The sequence below is a fragment of the Coturnix japonica genome, chromosome 11 (assembly GCF_001577835.2).
Source record: "Coturnix japonica isolate 7356 chromosome 11, Coturnix japonica 2.1, whole genome shotgun sequence".
Lineage (NCBI taxonomy): Eukaryota > Metazoa > Chordata > Aves > Galliformes > Phasianidae > Coturnix > Coturnix japonica.
Genome location: NC_029526.1, coordinates 16,920,740 through 16,939,027, shown reverse-complemented (window position 1 = coordinate 16,939,027; position 18,288 = coordinate 16,920,740). Strand labels below are relative to the sequence as shown.

Here is an 18,288-nt window from a genome sequence, read left to right as displayed (position 1 = left end):
TCTTCCTCCTGACAGGAGGAGAAGGAGCAGGGACTGTCCTTTCAGCATGGTGCTGTGCCTATACTTTGGATCATAGTCTACAGCCCTGCCTTCCAAGTAAACTGTTATCTAAGAGGCACTTATTGACGACGTGGTGGAGGACAGAAAACCCATTAACACCTTAAAAATATCTGGTAACACTCAGTGGCCAGAATTCCAAGGCTGAGTGTGCATGGAGGCCTTTAAAGGCAGCAGCTGTGCCGCTTTGGGCAGGGGCTTATCTCTGCTCACATGTGCACACAGCACAAGTGGCTGTGGAATTATCCTGGTCATCACAATCATATGTTTATAAAAGGGCAAGATTCAATTGTTCTTGTCCTCACTGTGGTGGAAAGTGACATAACCAATGAAAACAAAACCAGTCTTTGCTCTGTTTTCTTAATTTTTTTTTTCTCAACAACCAGGAGAACTGTAGTTTCTGTACTTGGTACTTCCGATCCAAAGCTTAATGGCACTCAGATACTTAACTGTCTCGTCACAACACTAATGGAAGGCCTCCAGAGCCACAGCTCAGTAAACAGTTTAAACTATCACAAAGTGACAGCCACTTTTTCTCAGTGTTCCTTTCTCCTCATCTTACTCCTCCCCTTGTGCCACCAAAGGCATTGTGCAGGCCCAGCTCTTGGCTGAAGCGGGTCCTTCAGCTGAGCGCTGTGCAGCACTCGGATGGAAACCTCTTCTTTTGGCAGTGTGATCAGTTTAAAGTCTTTGTGAAACTTCTATACCTCTGACATTGAGAAGTGTTCTTAATTGAATGAGTAAATGTCCTCCTTTCAGTGTTTGCAAATAAATCTCCACATTATTCTTTGCAGTTTTTCATTGAAGAAAACCTTGCTGCAGTTTAACCCCAAGATAGCAAACACATTCTTGGTTTTTTTAGAGGAGCTGGACTGGCTGTTAGCAGACACTAAATACCTGGAGGAAACAGACATTTAGTTCCATTCACCTCAAGTGTTTAAGATTTCTGTTAGATACAGAATTAATGAGCAATTTGGGTCTGTCTGTGGATTTAGAGTGTAACAGGGCTTGTGGGTTCTTTGTCCTTCAAGATCTGCGTTGCTACAGGATTTGGTCACTGCTGTATCTTTGAACAAAACTGGTCATTAAGTGCTTTGATTTTGAGAAATATATGCCCAAATTGTTTTTGAAGAACTGATACAAAAATATCAAATTAATAATTAGTAAAAACATTTTTTCTTCAACACAATTCCTGAAGTTCCACTGTGCACAGTTAAATCCACAGGTTCTCTCTGGACAAGTCTGGCAAAACATGACAGGTGAGCAGTGCTGTAAAGTTTTTCCAACAAGTCTATAATCACATTAATTTCTCATCAGGATTCCTGTGTCATGCAAATGTGGGAAACATTATACCATATAAATATTGAATGCATATGAACTCAGAGGGAAAAAAAAGGACTAATGCAGATCTCAGAACCCTCACCTTACACACAAACTTTTTTTTCCTCAAGTAACTTAAGGTCAAATAGGAAATTGGAACGTGACTTGGTTATGAATATGGGGATCAAATTAGGAAAAAAACAAACAACCCTCATCCGATGATGAAACATGTTTTGTTTTTCCCCTTTTTCCTCATTGAATGGATGTTCAGTAATCTACGGAGGTCACAGACAAGAATTCAAGATGCACACCAGCACTAAGACTAACCTCACAAATGAGAACTTTGCCCTTAAATCCTGACCTTATTTTTAATGAAGACCAATGACAGAGTCTTTAGACTGAAGTCTAAACCATGACTGGGAGTAAGCTAGAGAAGAGAAAGATAAAGAGGTCATGCCTCGTTTTTACGTGCTGACAGTTAGCAAAAGAATCAACTTATCAGTTTTTAAAATGTGCTGTCCTGACTAATATTTCCCATTCTCATGTATTTGAAAATTTTATATTACACTAGAGAGCTATGAGGGAATGGAGTTTAAATACTAAGCTTCTTCCTCAGGCCTCTGAAAAGAAAACAGGACCTTTCTTCCTCCCTATGGAGGGATCTGAGATCTCCCATGGCCCATAAACAATCTCCATTCCACTTTTTTTAATCCTTGCCAGAATTCATAGTTCTACAGGTGGTCAGCATGCTGACTCAGCTTCAAACAAGTATGTATATGTATACCTCTAACAACAGAGCGCATTCTGGGAGTTGAGAGGGCTGTTCTGAGTAATCACAGAATAGGAAAATAGAAAACATTTCCTATAGATAAATTGTATGTGAAATACAACAACTGTTGACATAGCATACTTGATCACTTAGTTTATGTTGGGTTATATCCCCTAAATTTTCACAAAACTTCTCCACAAGCCTTTTACAACCAAAACTTTGCCAGCACTGTTCATGTTGGCCAGAATGTTATAAACCTTAACAAAGCAGCAGAATAAATGAGAATGCTTACCAGCAGCGACTACAGCTGGAGGAGGCGAACCTGCCTCGCCACCACTTGTTTGGCTCATGGATGCTACAGATGTTTCTCTGGAAGGTGGTAACTGCAGCTCCTTTGGGAGAAGGTCATAGACAGATTCTGTTGGACAGAGAAAAGGACAAAGTTTTAATTAAAAATGTATTCCTGATCAGCAGGAGAGAAGAAAATGTGTTTGTATAAGAGATATGAGCATCGACTCAACATTTTCAGACCCTTCCTAAAAAGTTACATTAAGCACACTGAGATCTTAACCTCGCAGAATGAGGTTCTTTCAGAAAACAAACCAACCACGGGAACACGAAGATACACATTCTCGAGTCCAAAACAAGAAGATACAAATTTGTTGCACCAAAGAAAGAATTAATGAACTTCCACTGAAGCTGTAGCTGCTCAGAACAGAACTTGTTTAGCACTCTGTAGAGATGACAGTATATACCAAGAAATGCAGGAGCATTAAAGGCAAACATGCACTCAGTGCAAACTGTGCTAATGACTTTCAAAGAAACAGAGACTAATTTAGTATCATCATCTCCAGAATATCTTACAAGGTCTTCCCAGGTAACAAGTGTCAGTTCTTGTTATTTAAGATTCTTACTTCCATTTATCTGCAACATTTTTCTTCCCTCTAACTTCTCAGTAAACTGCTGTAGATACTGCAAAGAAAGCAAGCTCCACCAAGAACTCTGCCAGTGACATCGCAACACACCCAGCACTCTCTGATCTGCAGGAGTACCACCTCAGCACCAGCACACAACTGCATGTACACCCTCCTGGGGAAGCCCAGGAGGACACAAAGAATGCACCCAGTGTAGGGACAGATGGATCTCTTTACATTCCCTGGCTTGCAAAGGAAGCATGAGTGGCTCTGTGCTTCTGTTTCCCAGCCTGTCTGAGCAGGGCAGATGGGCAGATCCCAGGCAGAGCAGCCAGGAGCTGATTACTGCTGTGAGCAGCCACTGGCACTCAGCTTCTGAATTTGCAGTGTAAGGCACCAAAAACTTATGAGGAAGGGTCATTACACCTTCAAATCCTCTTGCATACAAGAAGGAGTTAGTGAGAGACCTTGGCAGCACACTTACAACCCACCATGTCAGGGCTTTTCACCCTCTGCTCTCCTTCTCAAGCTGCAAGGTCAGTCCTGATGCACAAAAGTGAAGTTCCAGCACAGGACAGACATGCCTCCACACCTTTTAAAATCCAGCTGGTGTACTTCAAGCTCCCAGTGCTACCTCGCGCTCTGCAGGCACAAAAAGGCAGCCAGCAGTGCATACTTGTAGGAGGTGGTTGGTTGTCATGCCACATTCTGAGAAAGCTTCTGTGAACCACAAATCCCAAGCAGTTTTCAGAAAAAAATGTTTACTTATTTCCACGTTGAATGCCTCCTATAAGCTTGGCCAGTGTCACAGCTGTCAGTGCATCCAAAAACATCTCCAAATAAAACGTGGCATTTGGAAGCCATGAGATGTGTGCAAGTCTATTCTCTGCTGAGCCACAGATTGTCTTCAAGATGAGTATCTTCACCTAAAGGCTGCGTGAGGTTGCTGCCCCAGCAACAGAAGCCCCAAGGCAGCTACAGACACAGCCACCCCCAGTGCACAGCGCCAGCCCCAGCGCTGCGACAGTGGCCCTACAACAGGGGACCAGCACCAGCCCCACAGCCAGAGGCTGCCGAGCACATTTTGATCTGTATGTAGAATACACGCATACATTTGCACTCCTCACTGTTGCCTCTCAAGGAGGATTTCTTGAGAGGACCGTTCATCATTATAATTCCAACATGACTCACAAGTTATTGGTGTTAGCTACAAAGCCTCGTTCCAGCTAAGTAATTAGGTGGGATCGAGCTTTCATCTTCTTTAAAACATGTATTTTTAATTCTCAAAAGTGACAAAGGCATGTCAAATCCGCTGCTCTAAAGGGATGCTCAGAGCCAACAGCCCCAAAGCAGTTTCTCAGGGAACAGATAATTTTAGCACAAATATGACCCACAACAAGCACAAATACAATCTCTGTGAATAATTCTAATATGATAAAGAGGAAAAGCAAGCATTCAAACTGAAGCACATTCCCAAAGATCACAAGACCATTAAGAGCAAACCTTTAATTTCATGCTTCACTGCTGAAAGACCAAGCGACTCAAAACGGCCTCAGCCGCAGCAGCCAGCTGCCATCCCACACACCTGGACACGGCACTAATGAGTCCAACAGCACATCTAAGCTAAGGGGAATCTCCTGGACTTCCCTCAGAACAGGTACAGCTTTGTGAGCTGACAGCCAGCCCCCATCAGCGGGATTACTAAGAAACGTCCCTGCAGAAATTCCCTAGAGAATCTGAAACGGTTTGGGGACCTTTAAGGAAACTTGCCACATCAAACCTGCTCCTAACACATCAGACTTCAAATGAAACTTTGTGTTTTCACCTAAACACAGGCCAGTGTTTATATATGCTGCACTATAAATAGCATTAAAGCAGAAACTGACAAATGCCAGAAAGATTAGACTTGCTGCAAGGAAACTGATTCTTCCCGGAGGATGCAGCTTCTCCCCATGCTCACTGCCATCCCATCCCCTTCTCCCCATGCTCACTGCCATACTCCAACAGCTCAGGCTCCTTCCTCTCCTGATCAGCTCGATGCCACTGCTGTGTTTGCTTTTCCTTTGGTTGCCTTTTTGGTAGTGGAATGGGGCTGTTTGTTTGTTTTTTAGCATGCAGACACTCCTTCTGTGAGAATTTGGCATTTATTTACATGGAAAACATTAAGAAGAAGAAAAAGCAGTTATTACCTAAATGCAGTATTGCATTTGAAAGCAAAAATAGTTTTAAAAAAATTAACACAAAAACTACGTAACTAGAATTCCTGTTTGCAGCAGGTGCTGTGCTCAATGAAGGAGCCAGGCTGCAGTCAGATGGCAGCACCAGCACCTCCCAATTTACTGCTCTTTAAAACCCCCTTGAAGAATGCACCCGTTGATCTCGAGTTTCTGTTCTTCCCCAGCAGCAGCTCCTCTTACACCCAGCACTCCCCAGGAATACATTTCCTTTTTTCCAGACAGGAAAAGAGGAACCTGCATTTCAGGACTGTTATTACTGTGAAGCATAAACAAGACGGACACAGCAGCCCAGCCCAGCAACAGCCCTGAGCTGCTCACATCCATCCCCACACAGCCCTGCTGCCAGCCATCCCACCCCACCCTCAGCAACCCCCTGGATCCCACAGCACCCCTCACAATACCAACCTGGACCCACCAGGTGAGCCCCGGCTTCACAAATTCTATTACCAAAATGAAGGACACAGAGGGACAGGCAGATTTACACCAAGTACTTTAAGTGTCAAGTTTCTTCACCCGCCCTTTATCCAATTATCCCAGCACTGTAATCTCTCCACAATCAGCTGCCTGTAACTTTGATGTTGCTGCCAATTACATTGCCACCTCAGAAAGCTGCACTTCACGTGGCCGTCCTGCCAGAACAGCCCAGATCCTGAGCCCAGATCCAGCATTGCAGAATTCCAGATCCTCCGCAAGCACACGGCTACAGGTGGCCTAAGCCCCTCGGAACTGAACGTTCCTCCTCTAGCTTTGGATATGTCCCACAGAAAGCTCATTGGTGTGCTCAATCTCAGTGAGGCAGGACTCCCCTTTTGGGCAATCCCCCATTGTCAGAAGAGAAACCACCGCCAGGCAAAAGCTGCCTTATTAAACAGTATGAGCCTAATGCTGACACGGGGACAGATGCTCCTGCTTCAAGTAGATGGAAGGTGGGAAGAGGAAAGCAGCAGTTTCCTCAAAGCAGCTCATGAAAGGAGTTGCAAACAATCAGTGCAGCTACAGCTCAGCAAGGCCAACACACCCAGAGCCAGCATTGCCTCACATGCAGCACTCACAAACCTTCTCTTTAGCTACTCACATGGAATGAGCCTTGAATGACTCCTCACTTACATCCCCATAGAAGTTTCAGCTACACAGATGAAGAGTTGTGATCCCAGCAGTTCAGTGCCTCGCTGGCTCGCACTGTGCCAGAACCGGTTCATGACACTGCAGGAGGATTCATCTCCTCCCCAAGCTCTATGAGGCGGCTCCTCGGGTTCAGCTGAACCACCACAAGCCCCTGAGCACAGCCAGGCCATCCACAAACCCTCAGGCCCCAAATAACAGCAGTGTCCTGCGCACAGAGCAGCCGTGCAGGAGAGCACGGGGTCAGTGCCAGTGCACTAGGGGCAGGTAGGGCATTCCCATGGGCTTTTTGCCTTTCAGGGTATGTACTGGAAATCTCTCACCACTTCCTCCGCCTTCTGAACAAAGACAATCGTTGTGTGTAATAAGCTCCCCTCACAGAATGGCTGTCCACCTCATCTCCACCAATACAGTTCTCCTCAACATGGTTTAATACCCACACAGATTTGGCTGCTTCTCCCAGTGCCACTTCCTTGCTGTAGCACATGACAGTCACACCAGAGATTAGACAAACCTTGGTGCACTCCTCTAATCAGCTGGCAGCATATTAGCAGAAATCTCTTCCAATGAAGTACTCCGAGCTGATCAAAAAACAAGCAAGCAATGAGCTGTTTACATGGAAGTAAATTAAAAAACAATTAGAAGTACACAAACACACAAATAGCTTCAGCTATCGAGGCTGCAAGTGAGGAAAGCACAGTGGAGCACATGTACTCTGCCAATGAAGGACGCTAATCAGACAGAAAATAAATCAAAGCACCAGAACTGGTGTCCATGTTGCATACATCCCCAGGCAGCATAAAGGAACAGGTTCAAAGTGCCCACGCACGTACAGATTTTGTGATGCTCACCAGTTCACAATAAAGCGTGAGGTTTGGAGCTAAACCTGTATTACAAGGTCCCTGCTGTCACTCCCCACTCCAAAGTTAGCTGCTGTTTAATGAGGCTCTATGTGCAACTGAGGTCTTTCAGAAACGTTTGTAGAAGGCAGTAAAACCCAAATCTGTGCTATATCTGAAAAATCAAGGCTGCTGATCCTTTCAGAAGAACCAGCTTGGGTTGGTTGTTTTTGGTTTGGTTATTTTTAACTAAGTTTGGTTCTACCCACAAATCCAGTCTATGCCAAACAATATAGTTGCATACAATAAACCCAGTCACTAAACAACACCACAATAGCTCAGTTCACAAAGGGTTCTGAAAGGGAGGTGGGAGTGTTACGTCAGCTCTAAATACTCAGCACACAAGCAAAGCCTTGCTTTGTAACAACATGTTAGCGTCAGGAGACCCTGACGGATTTTTCTGTAACAAAAGCTTGGGTGTGGGAACACTTTCAAGCAAACTATTTCATGTCAGGAAGAGCCTGTAGGAGCTGATCAGCTCCCTCCATACATCCACCAAGGAAAACAAAGCCCTCCCACATCCTCCACGTTTGGTTTAATTGAACAAGTTTGGTTCTTGCATTGCAGAATGATGGGATGTGTGCTGCTGCAGCGTGCAGGGATTGTGTGCACCCAGCTCGGCTGCACTCAGGTCAGCAGGGAGATGCAGCCTGAGGCTTTGTGCCCCTAAGTCATCAGGGAGCATCACAACAGCCACACTGAGTGCACACCTCCACACACGTACAAATGGCACAGGATTTGTGTGTAACCAGCAGAAGGTGCAAGTCATCACTGCTCCAGAAGAGCCAAGCAGATGGGCTGGGGCAGGGAACTCCTTCATAGCCTCAATGCATGCATCTCAAAGCACATCATGAGCACAGTATGATTGCTCCTATATCTGCACATGCACAAACTGAGCTGCAGGCAGGCAGCAGCTGATGAGGCTGCCCAGCCACCAGCACGCAGCAGGACTCGGCCGTGTCTGCACAGACCAGTGCTCAGTCTGCCAGGTAACAGCACAGCAGTGCTTACATGACACCTCTGGGGGTGTCTCAGAATAATGTGATTAAACATAGGACTCGGCTCAAACCAACACTTATCCAGGTGACAAATGAGTTTACGTTATGTCCTTTCCCCGTGCACACATTGTGAGTAATACACCCCTTTGAAAGGAAGGCACCCGAGCTGTGCTCCAGGCACTTGCACTGCTGCCTTCAGCTGCACCTCCAAGCAGACAGTGGTGAAAACAAGTGAGTGAACTTGCTGCCTCCCCTGCGTTGCATCACCCACCCCACGAGCAGTGGATCCGTGGATGGCAGCACAGCTGAACACCAGCAGCGAGTCCTGCCTCCAGTGCTCCCTTTACTGTCAATACTGGCAGAGTTATATTGCCACTACAGCAACAGTGGCAGGTTTTCAAAGTCACTGCAGTGTATACAAGGCTGTTTTACGCAACGAAACATAAAAATCTTCCTTCCAGTTCCCTCTGGCTTCAGACAAAAGCAGCAGACCCTAAATCAACACAATTCACGAGCACACAGGGAAAGGCAGATGCCATTGTTCTGCCCACAGCAGAAAACTTTGATTAAGAAGTTGGTAAAACTCCCCTGTGAAGCTGCAGCAGAGGAGCTGCACTGTGCTCACACTAGGCTGATCCGCTGCACACACTGCACACACTGCTCCAGCAGTGCATCGCATGGCATGTACTGGTGAGCAGGAGAGGAGCTCACTGACACAGCCACCTTCACTTTAAACCATTTCCATCAGCAGCACCTCACTAACCGAGTCACCGAAGTTCTATTGCAAATCCATTATCATTGCCTCTTGTATTGAAAAATAAAGAAAATCCAAAAGGGTTTTTCCTCCTTTTTTAAAGCTGCAAGCGCTGAGACAAGATATGCTCGTATTAGAAGGGCAATGGTGCCAATAACTGATACCTGAACAGTATCAATTATATATATGTATATGAACACTTACTGCAGCGTTCCACCAACCTGCAGAAAAGCTGTTAATCTCAACATTCAGGGCTCTGCTCAGCAGGGTAGGGTTGAGAAATTAATCCTTTTAAAGTTGAATTTCAACAACTGACAAAGGCATGTGTTAGCTGAACTCTATTCGTGGCACACGTCCAAATATCAAATAAAGCTTTCCTGGCTGTGTTTCAGTCATCCTCATTCACAGCTCAAAGAGTACTTTTATAAATGCAGACAGACAGCATAAATCCTGGGTCTTGTTTGCATCCAATTTTACAAATCTCAGAAAGACAACAACTTTATTTAGCGAGTGTCACTTCAAGAATTGGACCGGCACTGACTTACTAAAAAGTCTGTCCTGTGCCATTGTGAATTCCAGACGAAACTCCCAGCGCTCAAAAGAAAGTAATAAAACATGGCAGACAAAGCAGCACAAGTGAAGAAGGACAGAAGCACGGACACACGGCCCAGCACAGCCAAACCAGCCCAGCACAGCTGAGAGACTTTGCTATGTACAAGGAGCAGCAGAGTTCTAAGAGGATCACTGCTCATAAACAACCCCAAATTGAGCAGAATGAAAAGAAAACAACCAAAGCTGCTGTGTTTTAATTTTCCGGCATGCAGGAAGCTGCACTAAGGTTGCCCTTTGGAAAGAGTCCAAATATGATAGGTATGAAAATTCAATTAAGGAATTCAAGCAACTCTATTTTTCCATGTAACAACAGTAAATAACAATGTTACAACAACAGCAACACTTTGTGCCTCTACCCAATAAGGAATGGAAAGGGCTCTTGGTTTCCTCCCCATCTTCCTCCTGCCTCTAAAAAGCTTTAACTCCAGTTCCCAAACGCCCAAATATTGCGTGTCCAAAGAACAAGTATTAGCACGATCCACTCACCGACCACTTTCAAACATTGTTATTGTGCCAGAATGAAAATTTACAAGAATTCCAGGTAACCAGGTGCTCCAGGCAGGTCCATCAGATCTGTAGGTGCAAAGCTCCACCTGGAGCCACAACACAGTCCATTTGACACTGCTCTTACCTGTCCCACTACAACATTTCTCAGCCTTTTCAGGTTTGCACAGTTTTGTTCCAATTTGCTCATTTTTGCCACCTCTCACATTTGCTGTAGAACAACTATAACAGCGCCCACTGCTGCACTGCCAGCAACAGAAAGACAGATGCACCTCTTCCATTTGAGCCACACCACGGTACCTGACCTTGAAGAATTCACACTTCAAATACATTGCAGTCACCTCTGAGGTTCAGCATTTCATAGACAGGTTTGGAGGCCACATTCATGAGGCTTGGCACACTCCAGTGTTTCCTACCATGGCACCATCCGGAGCCCTGTGCTCCCTTCAGTAAGCTGCTGACATTAAAGGGTGCTTTCATGCACCTTCCCCCAAACTGAAGAGCACTTATGCTCCCTTACCATCACTTCAGTTCCTAGCTACAATTCAAGTACTATGTTTGATGATAAAGTGGGAAGCCAAGCCAAACATTTAACAGCAAAATGTGGATAAAAAGTTCTTTTCTGTACTGCAGAGCTAAATCCCCAATGGAAACAGAGGAAGAGCAGCAATGAAAGAATGAGTGGTGTAACTAGTCTGGAATTGCCAAGCGGTAGAAAACATAGGGACGGTAATGCCAAATCCAACTAAACAGAGATATCTTTCCTCTGATAGCAGCAAACTACAAGGCAAGGTTTACAAGAAGCAGTAAGCTTTGCACAGAATACGCTCCAGGCTCTACAAGCAGCTGCAGACCTGCTCCCTACCATCGCACTTTGCTAAGCAGGTGTGGTCCCCTACAGAGCTGACACCTCGAGCCATTGATCCTTTTACCACCCAAAACATCAACCAGCTATTTCTGAAATTAAATGGTGTGCCATAAAATAATAATAATAAAAAAAATCTTGTTTTAAATCACTGCCTGCTCATTGCACTGGGTGTCTTTAACTCTGAAGCCATGAAAACTAACAAAAAAAGCAAGGCCTGTTTATCTGTGTTTTATCATCCTCCTCCACTCAATCCCTCAGTTTTGCATGTGCAACGCTTTGTATGTGCTAAAGCTCAATGAGGATTCATGGAGTGTAATTTAACAGAAGATAAGCCTGCTGGGGGATAGAGTTCATGGGGGTAATCAGCCAGCATGCAGATAGTGATGCTTGCTGGACACCCCAGCAAAAGCTTCCGGGGACTCAGACATGCATCACTGAGGGCCAGCTGCTGGAAGGGAGCAGAGCATCACATCATAGCCTCCCTGCTGCTATGCTGAAGACCTCTGCAGCTCCACTACCTTGTCTTTCCTCACTGAACTCCTAACGGAGGAGCCTTGTTCTCAGAGTTCCTCCAGCGGGTACTGCTATCCCACTGCATCAGGCGTCTGCTCCCAGTTCCCAGGGCTTCAGCTTTCTTTCCTCTACATGTTAAAGCTTAATTCAGTAAACATAAAGCCCTGCAGATTCCCTGGCTCAGTGGTAGAAAGGTAATCTTCTGAAATGAATTCTTTTGCTATTGTATTAATGTATTGAAATACCTGCACAGCAAGCAGTACTTAATTTTACTCTAAACAATATAATCCCTTCCTTGATACCACTCCTCTGAAAGCATCTCTTTTATTGAACTGGCAGCATACAACTTAAACAAAGTGCTGAAGATTAAAGTGAATCTTTTCAGGCCACAAAATAAGAAACCAAACGATTTCCCCATCTGATTGAGGAGCAGTTCCATCCCAGGTACAGCTCAGGTTTCAAGGCGAGGCAGAAGGGCCCATCTAGAATACAGATGCCTACAAGAAAAACAAAGCCAGTTTTATACCCAAAGGGAAACTGTGTGTAGGCAAAGGAAGGGCACGTGCTCACTCAATTTTACTTACAGCCGAGAACTGATGGGAATTCTACCAGCAGCAAATGCAGAGAAGAGCTTAAAACTGCTGAACTGGGGCACACGCCTGGAGCACCAAACTCCACAACACACAGAAAGTCAACAGCAAAGGAACACGTCCTGCTGAACAGCTGTAACCCCTCTGCTAAGGGAGCAGCAGGGCTCCAACTTCCAGTAGGGTCCAAACCTGTCAGATACCTTCAAGCCAAGAGGCAATAGGACACAAAATGCACACGTTTCCTACAAATTTGGGGAAAACCAACGACTACAATCAAGATGAATAATTTGCCCCAATAAGAAACGCAGGTGAAGACTGACACTGGATGTGAATTGCTGATGTGAGAACTCACAAGAGTCCCAACAGAAACAAGAACACTTCAGAATTCACAGCCACTCGTGCACATCTGCCCTGAGGATGACAAAGGGATTGGAGCAGCCCATATGAACAAAGCTGAAGATGCTGGGCACGGCCTAGTGCCGGGATGGCTCTGGGGGTCACTTCTGCCTGTCCTGCTGCACACAGCAGCTTGTACAACCACCAGCAGTGAATGGTCGTATGAGCAGATCGTGTTCCCCTGTGCACAAGGAAATATAAACTGCCATCGGTTCATGGAAACTACTGAACTCTGCAGCTTATTATTTTCCAATCACTCTGTAGCGCTGCTATCAAAACTTACAGATTCTTCTGCTCAGCAAATCCATACAAAATATCAGGGCCCCGGACAATGCGACTGAAACAACTGGCGTGGAAGTGGCTGTTTGTCTGAACTGAAGCACAACTCCAACAAGTGAAAACTTTTTTTATTGTTGCCTATAATTCTTTCTTTCCTACATGCCTCATCTTGCCAAGCACTGGCAATGATTGCTATCCGTCTGCCTTCTGTTTGCCAAACAAACTTCACCACAACTCAGACCCGTCTTTAATAACAAACCTCCGCATTATTTGGTACATTGCATCGGTTTCATAAACTTTGCAAGGTGACCCCAAATCCTTTCCAATTGTTTACAAAGCAACTGCAAAAGCTGCTGCTGGGACAGCTGATGGATGGGACTGGGAGGGCAACTCCTCAGCACATCCACCCCAATGGGAAAGTGTTCCCTACACTGTTGCAGGGACATTTGTCACTCAGACCAAGAGCCACACAGTGAATGCCAGAATGTAACGGCATATCATACAATGTAGCAGAGAATAATCATCCTGTTCAGGAGCGACTGGTCGGCCCTATGGGTCCCTTCCAACCTGGGATTCAATTCAACTTGGGATTCAATTCTACGAAGAGATGCTGAGCATTTACATTTCAAGTCCTGCTAAAGCACCACATGCTTTCGCAAACAGCAGGTCCTTTGGATTTTACCACTGACCCAGCAGAGTCTGTTCCAATACAGTTCAAAGTCAGACCCACGAGTTCATTTCAGTCAGTCCTTAAATCAGCTGCTGTACTTACTGATGAGAAAGCCAAATCTTATCCAAAGAATACTCACCCTCATCAGTTTACTCTTAACATAAACACAGGGAAGATAACACACGTGATAAAGCGCACAGGGACGAGCACGTACCTTACTTCACCTGCACTTTGGCCACTCACCAATTCCTGCTAAGATTAGCAGCGTATCTGAACTTCAGAATGAGGTCAGGCCGCTATCTTTTTGTGTGAAAGAAACCATTACTACTCCTCCAGACGTCTATTAGAGTAACTACAAAAATGTAAGAAAAGCAAACAAAAAACAAAGTCTCTAGAGCAAAGCTAATAGAAGAGATGCAAAGAGGCAAAACCTTGTATCCGCAAAATATATAATGAACTAAAAAAAGTTAAAGATAAAGGTGAGAGGAAAGGAGAGCACTGAGAAAGACAATCTGCCTCTGCAGCAGTCAGGAAAACCTGCACAGCAGTTACATGTAGTTTTTCAACTTCTGGATCCCTGAGAAGCCTCCAACGCAGAGCACACAATGCACCACAGGGCAGCACAGACAGGCACAGGGAGCACCTGATCTCAGGGCAGAGCCAGACATTGGCAGCTGTGCCCCAAACTCTTCCTCTTCCAGCGCCAAACCCCAGCCCTCGTCTGCCCTGTCTCATCTGGATACCACAACGTAGCTGCACAGTAAGCAGGATCAGGGGCAGAACATCAGAAAACCCGACCCAAAGCACAGTGTACTCCTAGACAGGATTTCCAATTTCATTCATTTGGAGACATAAGAAAACACTGCGTTGGCACAATGTAGAGAACTGGGTGGGACACGCAGCACAGCGAGGGGCTGTTCCCACAGCACTGTCCTGGAATTTTCTAATTCTGGTGAGAAAAGCTGGGAATTCAACACCCTGCCCCAGATCCGGACAATGGTTCTGCAGCAATGCACTCCATAGCTCTGATTTTAAAGCCAATTAAAGGACAGTCAGACATGTCCAAGGCTGGCAGAACTCACAGGGCTTTGGAAGAGTTACGCCCTGGTCACCATCAGCTGCAGAAAGAACCGCTCAGCACGGCCTGCGACAGCACCTTCTTGGAGCTCCTCAAAGGAGCTAAAGCATGGTATTTCTGCTCCTGAAAACTGCTCGTATTTGTTCTGAAGTTGAAAAGTAAAAGCAGGCTCTTGCTGTTTTTATAAGGCATCTGTTCCACTCTCCTTTGATCATTCATTCATTGCCTTGCTACAGTTACTTCTTGGATCATGGAAAGAAAAAGAACTCTAGTAAAAAAGAAATGGCTACAAAGTGTCTGTAGTGCAGCAATAAATCGCAGTGAGCGCAGATAGAGAGCAGTCACGTAAGCATGGAAGGAAACTGAGTTTTGACTGGGTGACATTTTCAGGGCAAAGGAGCTGTTCAGGAGAACGCTCACGTTTTTCTTGTTGCTTCCAAGTTCCAAAAAGCCCAACAGTTCTACAGGTATCCAGATACAAAAAGCAAAACAGAAGAGTAAAGAGTTCCCATCTTACCTGCTCCAGTGACAAGATGTAACTTCTAGTACGTGTTACTCTTTACTTGTTCAAAACGAAAGCATTAGCTACATTAGCACATTTAATCAGTTCAGATTTAGTGCCTGACATTGAATGAACTGCTTTGATTGCAATTTTGTACCCCTGCCTGTTCATAATGAATAGTTAACTTTGTTATATTCGAATGCTGCGTATGATATTCAACCACAGAACAACCAGCCTCAAGGTTTTTGGTTTTACGCTTCAGTGATTTTTCTACTACATTAGCGATTTGTATGCACTTTTTGGTGGCTTTATTTCAAGATGGACACTATGTTATATAAAGAGCAGAAGACTGAAATGTATCGCTATGTCTATTATCTATCAGCAAACACCATCCTTCGACAAGTTACAAAGGATCTACTTTTTAGAAGTATTGGTTATATGCTGTACCACAAAAGCCAGCTTTCCACTGCTCAGCACTGCAGGGATGAGCTCCAGCACCAGCCCCAGAGCCGCATCCCAAAGGCTGGGGATCCACAGCCCAGGATCACAGCTGCTTCCTGGGCACGCTGAGCCAGACGTGGGCCCACCCTTCCCACAGCTGGTTTTCACACATCCCTTCCTTGAGTCAGTGTAAGTCATTCGAGCAGACCCACAGCAAACTCCATCTAGGGCTACAGAACCATTGGTGTGAGCAGAGCAGTGAGGAAAACAGAGGGAAGAGACTGTCTGAACTCCACAAGTGCGGATGCACAATAGCTGGGTCTGCTTGAGAGCAGCAAGTACAGGAGGATGAACTGGAAGATAAAGCTCTTGGGATGCTCAAAGGAAAATATTCCCTTTCCCAAGATAAACATGAACAGGAAAAAGCACCCTCAAAAGAATTATCAGAGCAAATTTTAAATCAATGGCTCTCGCTTTCAATTGCCATTTCACCTCAGGTCCGTGTGGGTTCAGAAGTTCAGCTGGACACTGTGACAGAAACACGAGGACAAGAATCTGCACTGAAGTGGCCACGCAGAGAACGTTAACGCGCAGTGACAGCGTGCAGCGTGACGTAACAGCTGTGGGGAGCAGGCCAGGCCAGGCCATAAAGCACCACCGCAGCCTCATCCCAACTCACTGCACATCCAAACATAACCTCTCTGTTTCCCTAAGAGCAGACGGCATGATTTAATCCAGGCGCTAATACTCTTCCACTCCCCTTTCAACTGAGTAAAGCACAAACATTAGGAATTGACCCGCAGGAAGACCCCAGTCCTCCTGCTTCACTCTGTTACCAAAACAGTGACCACAGCTGGCACTCACACACAGGCACAAAGCAACGCAGCCAAACTCACAACCCAGGGCACACAGAGGAAAAGCCGCAGGGCAGCCTGAGAGCGGGACCCCAGCTGTGGGGCAGCACTGCCCTGCTCCCAGCACGGCCCCCCCAGCAGCACACAGCTCCGTGTGGACCTCCTGCTTTATCTCATCGCTTGTACTTACACTCTGATCCAGAATAAGTTTATCCAGAGCACAAGTACATGGGATAAGTTTATCTGTACCCATCTATAAAATAGAACGGCAACCAAGCATGTCCCGATTCATCAGATAACCACTAATATCTTTCCTGAAATCCTGCTATAATCATACCAACAAACCTTGCTGCAAAGAGGAGACATTCGTTATTTATTCTGCACACACATCTCATTCATTCCAACTTCCAATTTAGATCAAACACATTCCAAACTGACATCTCCTCAATCTTTCACTACAACAAAATACAGCAAATCCTGTTTTAGGGTGTCCAGCACCGCTCTATACGACTGCACCCACAGCTCCTATGGGCACTCCCAGCACGAGCCGGGAGCCCCCAGAAGAATGTGCTCCTGATGAACCAGTTGGAGAGGCTCTTCCTACCTGGAGAGGACACTCAATCATCCCATTAAAGTGAAACAAATCAAAGCTAATAACACACTTCTCAAATTCTCATACAACCATCCAAATGATGTTTTAAATTGCCCTCCTCGCCAGCTGTGATTTGATTTTCTTTCTTTGTTAGAACTGTCCCTTTCTACTGCTGCGGCTACAGCAAAGCCAGGAGGCACACGTGTGTGTTAGGCCACAGAACCATAAAATACCCCACGTTGGGGAGGACCCGTCGCGACCATGGAGTCCAACAGGGCAGCCTTAAAGCCTTACAGCAATAGGGCTGTAAAAGCACACAACGCCGCACGGCAATGGCAGCTGTAAGGCCCAGAGCAGCGAGAGCTCTGAAGTTGTACTTTATTCTTCAAAGTGTTTTAACGTCTTTTAGCTCCAGCATTACTGACACGTGCCTCGCAGTTAACGAACATATTGACATCAGCTCCAAAACCACTGAGCGCATATCTATGATTTTTAAGAATCCCACTTTAATCTTTCCTCCAGCGCCCGGCTCTGCGCAGCTCGGAGCGATAAAACACCGTGTATCCAGCCGTGCATCCCCACATCGCCGCCCCTCCGACGGCTTCACCCAACGTAACGACGTCGCAGCCCTTTAAACGACCGGCCCGGCAGCCGCTGCCTTTGTCCCGCCGCGCTCCCCGCGGACACACACTGGATGCCGCCGCCCCCCGGTTCCGCTCCTTTCCTCCCCGCTCCGGCCGCCCCGCAGCGCCGTTCCCCGCCGCAGGCCCCGCGAGGCCCATCCGCATTCCCGGGCGGGCCGCGAGCCCCCCGCCGCCCCCGCGGGCAGAACCTGTCCGGACACATTCTTGAGGCGGCCGCGGCCGGGCCAGGAATCCAGGAATGCGGCCGGGGCGGGCGGGCCCGGAGCCGAGCATCCCCGCCGACGGAGACCCCGGCGCTTTTCCCCCCGCAGCCATTTGAGCCCTCCCGGCCCTGCCCCCCGGCCCCGCTCACCCTTGGAGTACAGGGACTTGGGGGACTCGAGGTCGAGGTCGGCGCTGAGCAGAGAGATGAAGTCCGAGGGCATCGCAGCTCCGCGGCCCGGCTGGGGCGAGGGGGGCGGCGGCGGGAGGGGGCCGGCCCGGGGGGGGGGCGCTGCTGCTGCCTCCGCCGCCCCGGGGAGGGGAGGGCGGGCACCGGCGGGGGAGAGAGCGGCGCTCCGCTCGCCGCGGGGCGGACCGGGTCGGGCCAGGCCGGGGGCTCCGCTCAACGTCGGGACCGGGCGCCGCCGCCGCCGCCACCCGCCGCTGACAGGAACCGGCCGCTGCCAACGGAAC

The 18,288-nt window shown here is 46.9% G+C and overlaps 1 protein-coding gene across 10 annotated transcripts in view; it reads right to left on the bottom strand.

Moving 5' to 3' along the window:
• Positions 1–18,103, bottom strand: part of NFAT5 (nuclear factor of activated T cells 5) — a 56,300-nt gene extending 38,197 nt beyond the window's left edge. For 4 of the 10 annotated variants that reach the window (XM_015874237.2, XM_032447013.1, XM_015874238.2 and 1 more), the window contains exon 1: positions 2,439–2,550. Coding sequence is in view for 3 of the 10 variants with exons in the window: in XM_015874233.2 (XP_015729719.1) it covers positions 2,439–2,564; positions 17,966–18,038 (199 nt within the window). In the remaining 7 variants the exon portion in view is untranslated. Of the gene's footprint in view, positions 1–2,438; positions 2,565–17,965 lie in introns of those variants that run through there. The other 6 variants (XM_015874234.2, XM_015874235.2, XM_015874236.2 and 3 more) reach the window with 4 other exon arrangements.
• Between the last annotated feature and the right edge of the window lie 185 nt (positions 18,104–18,288).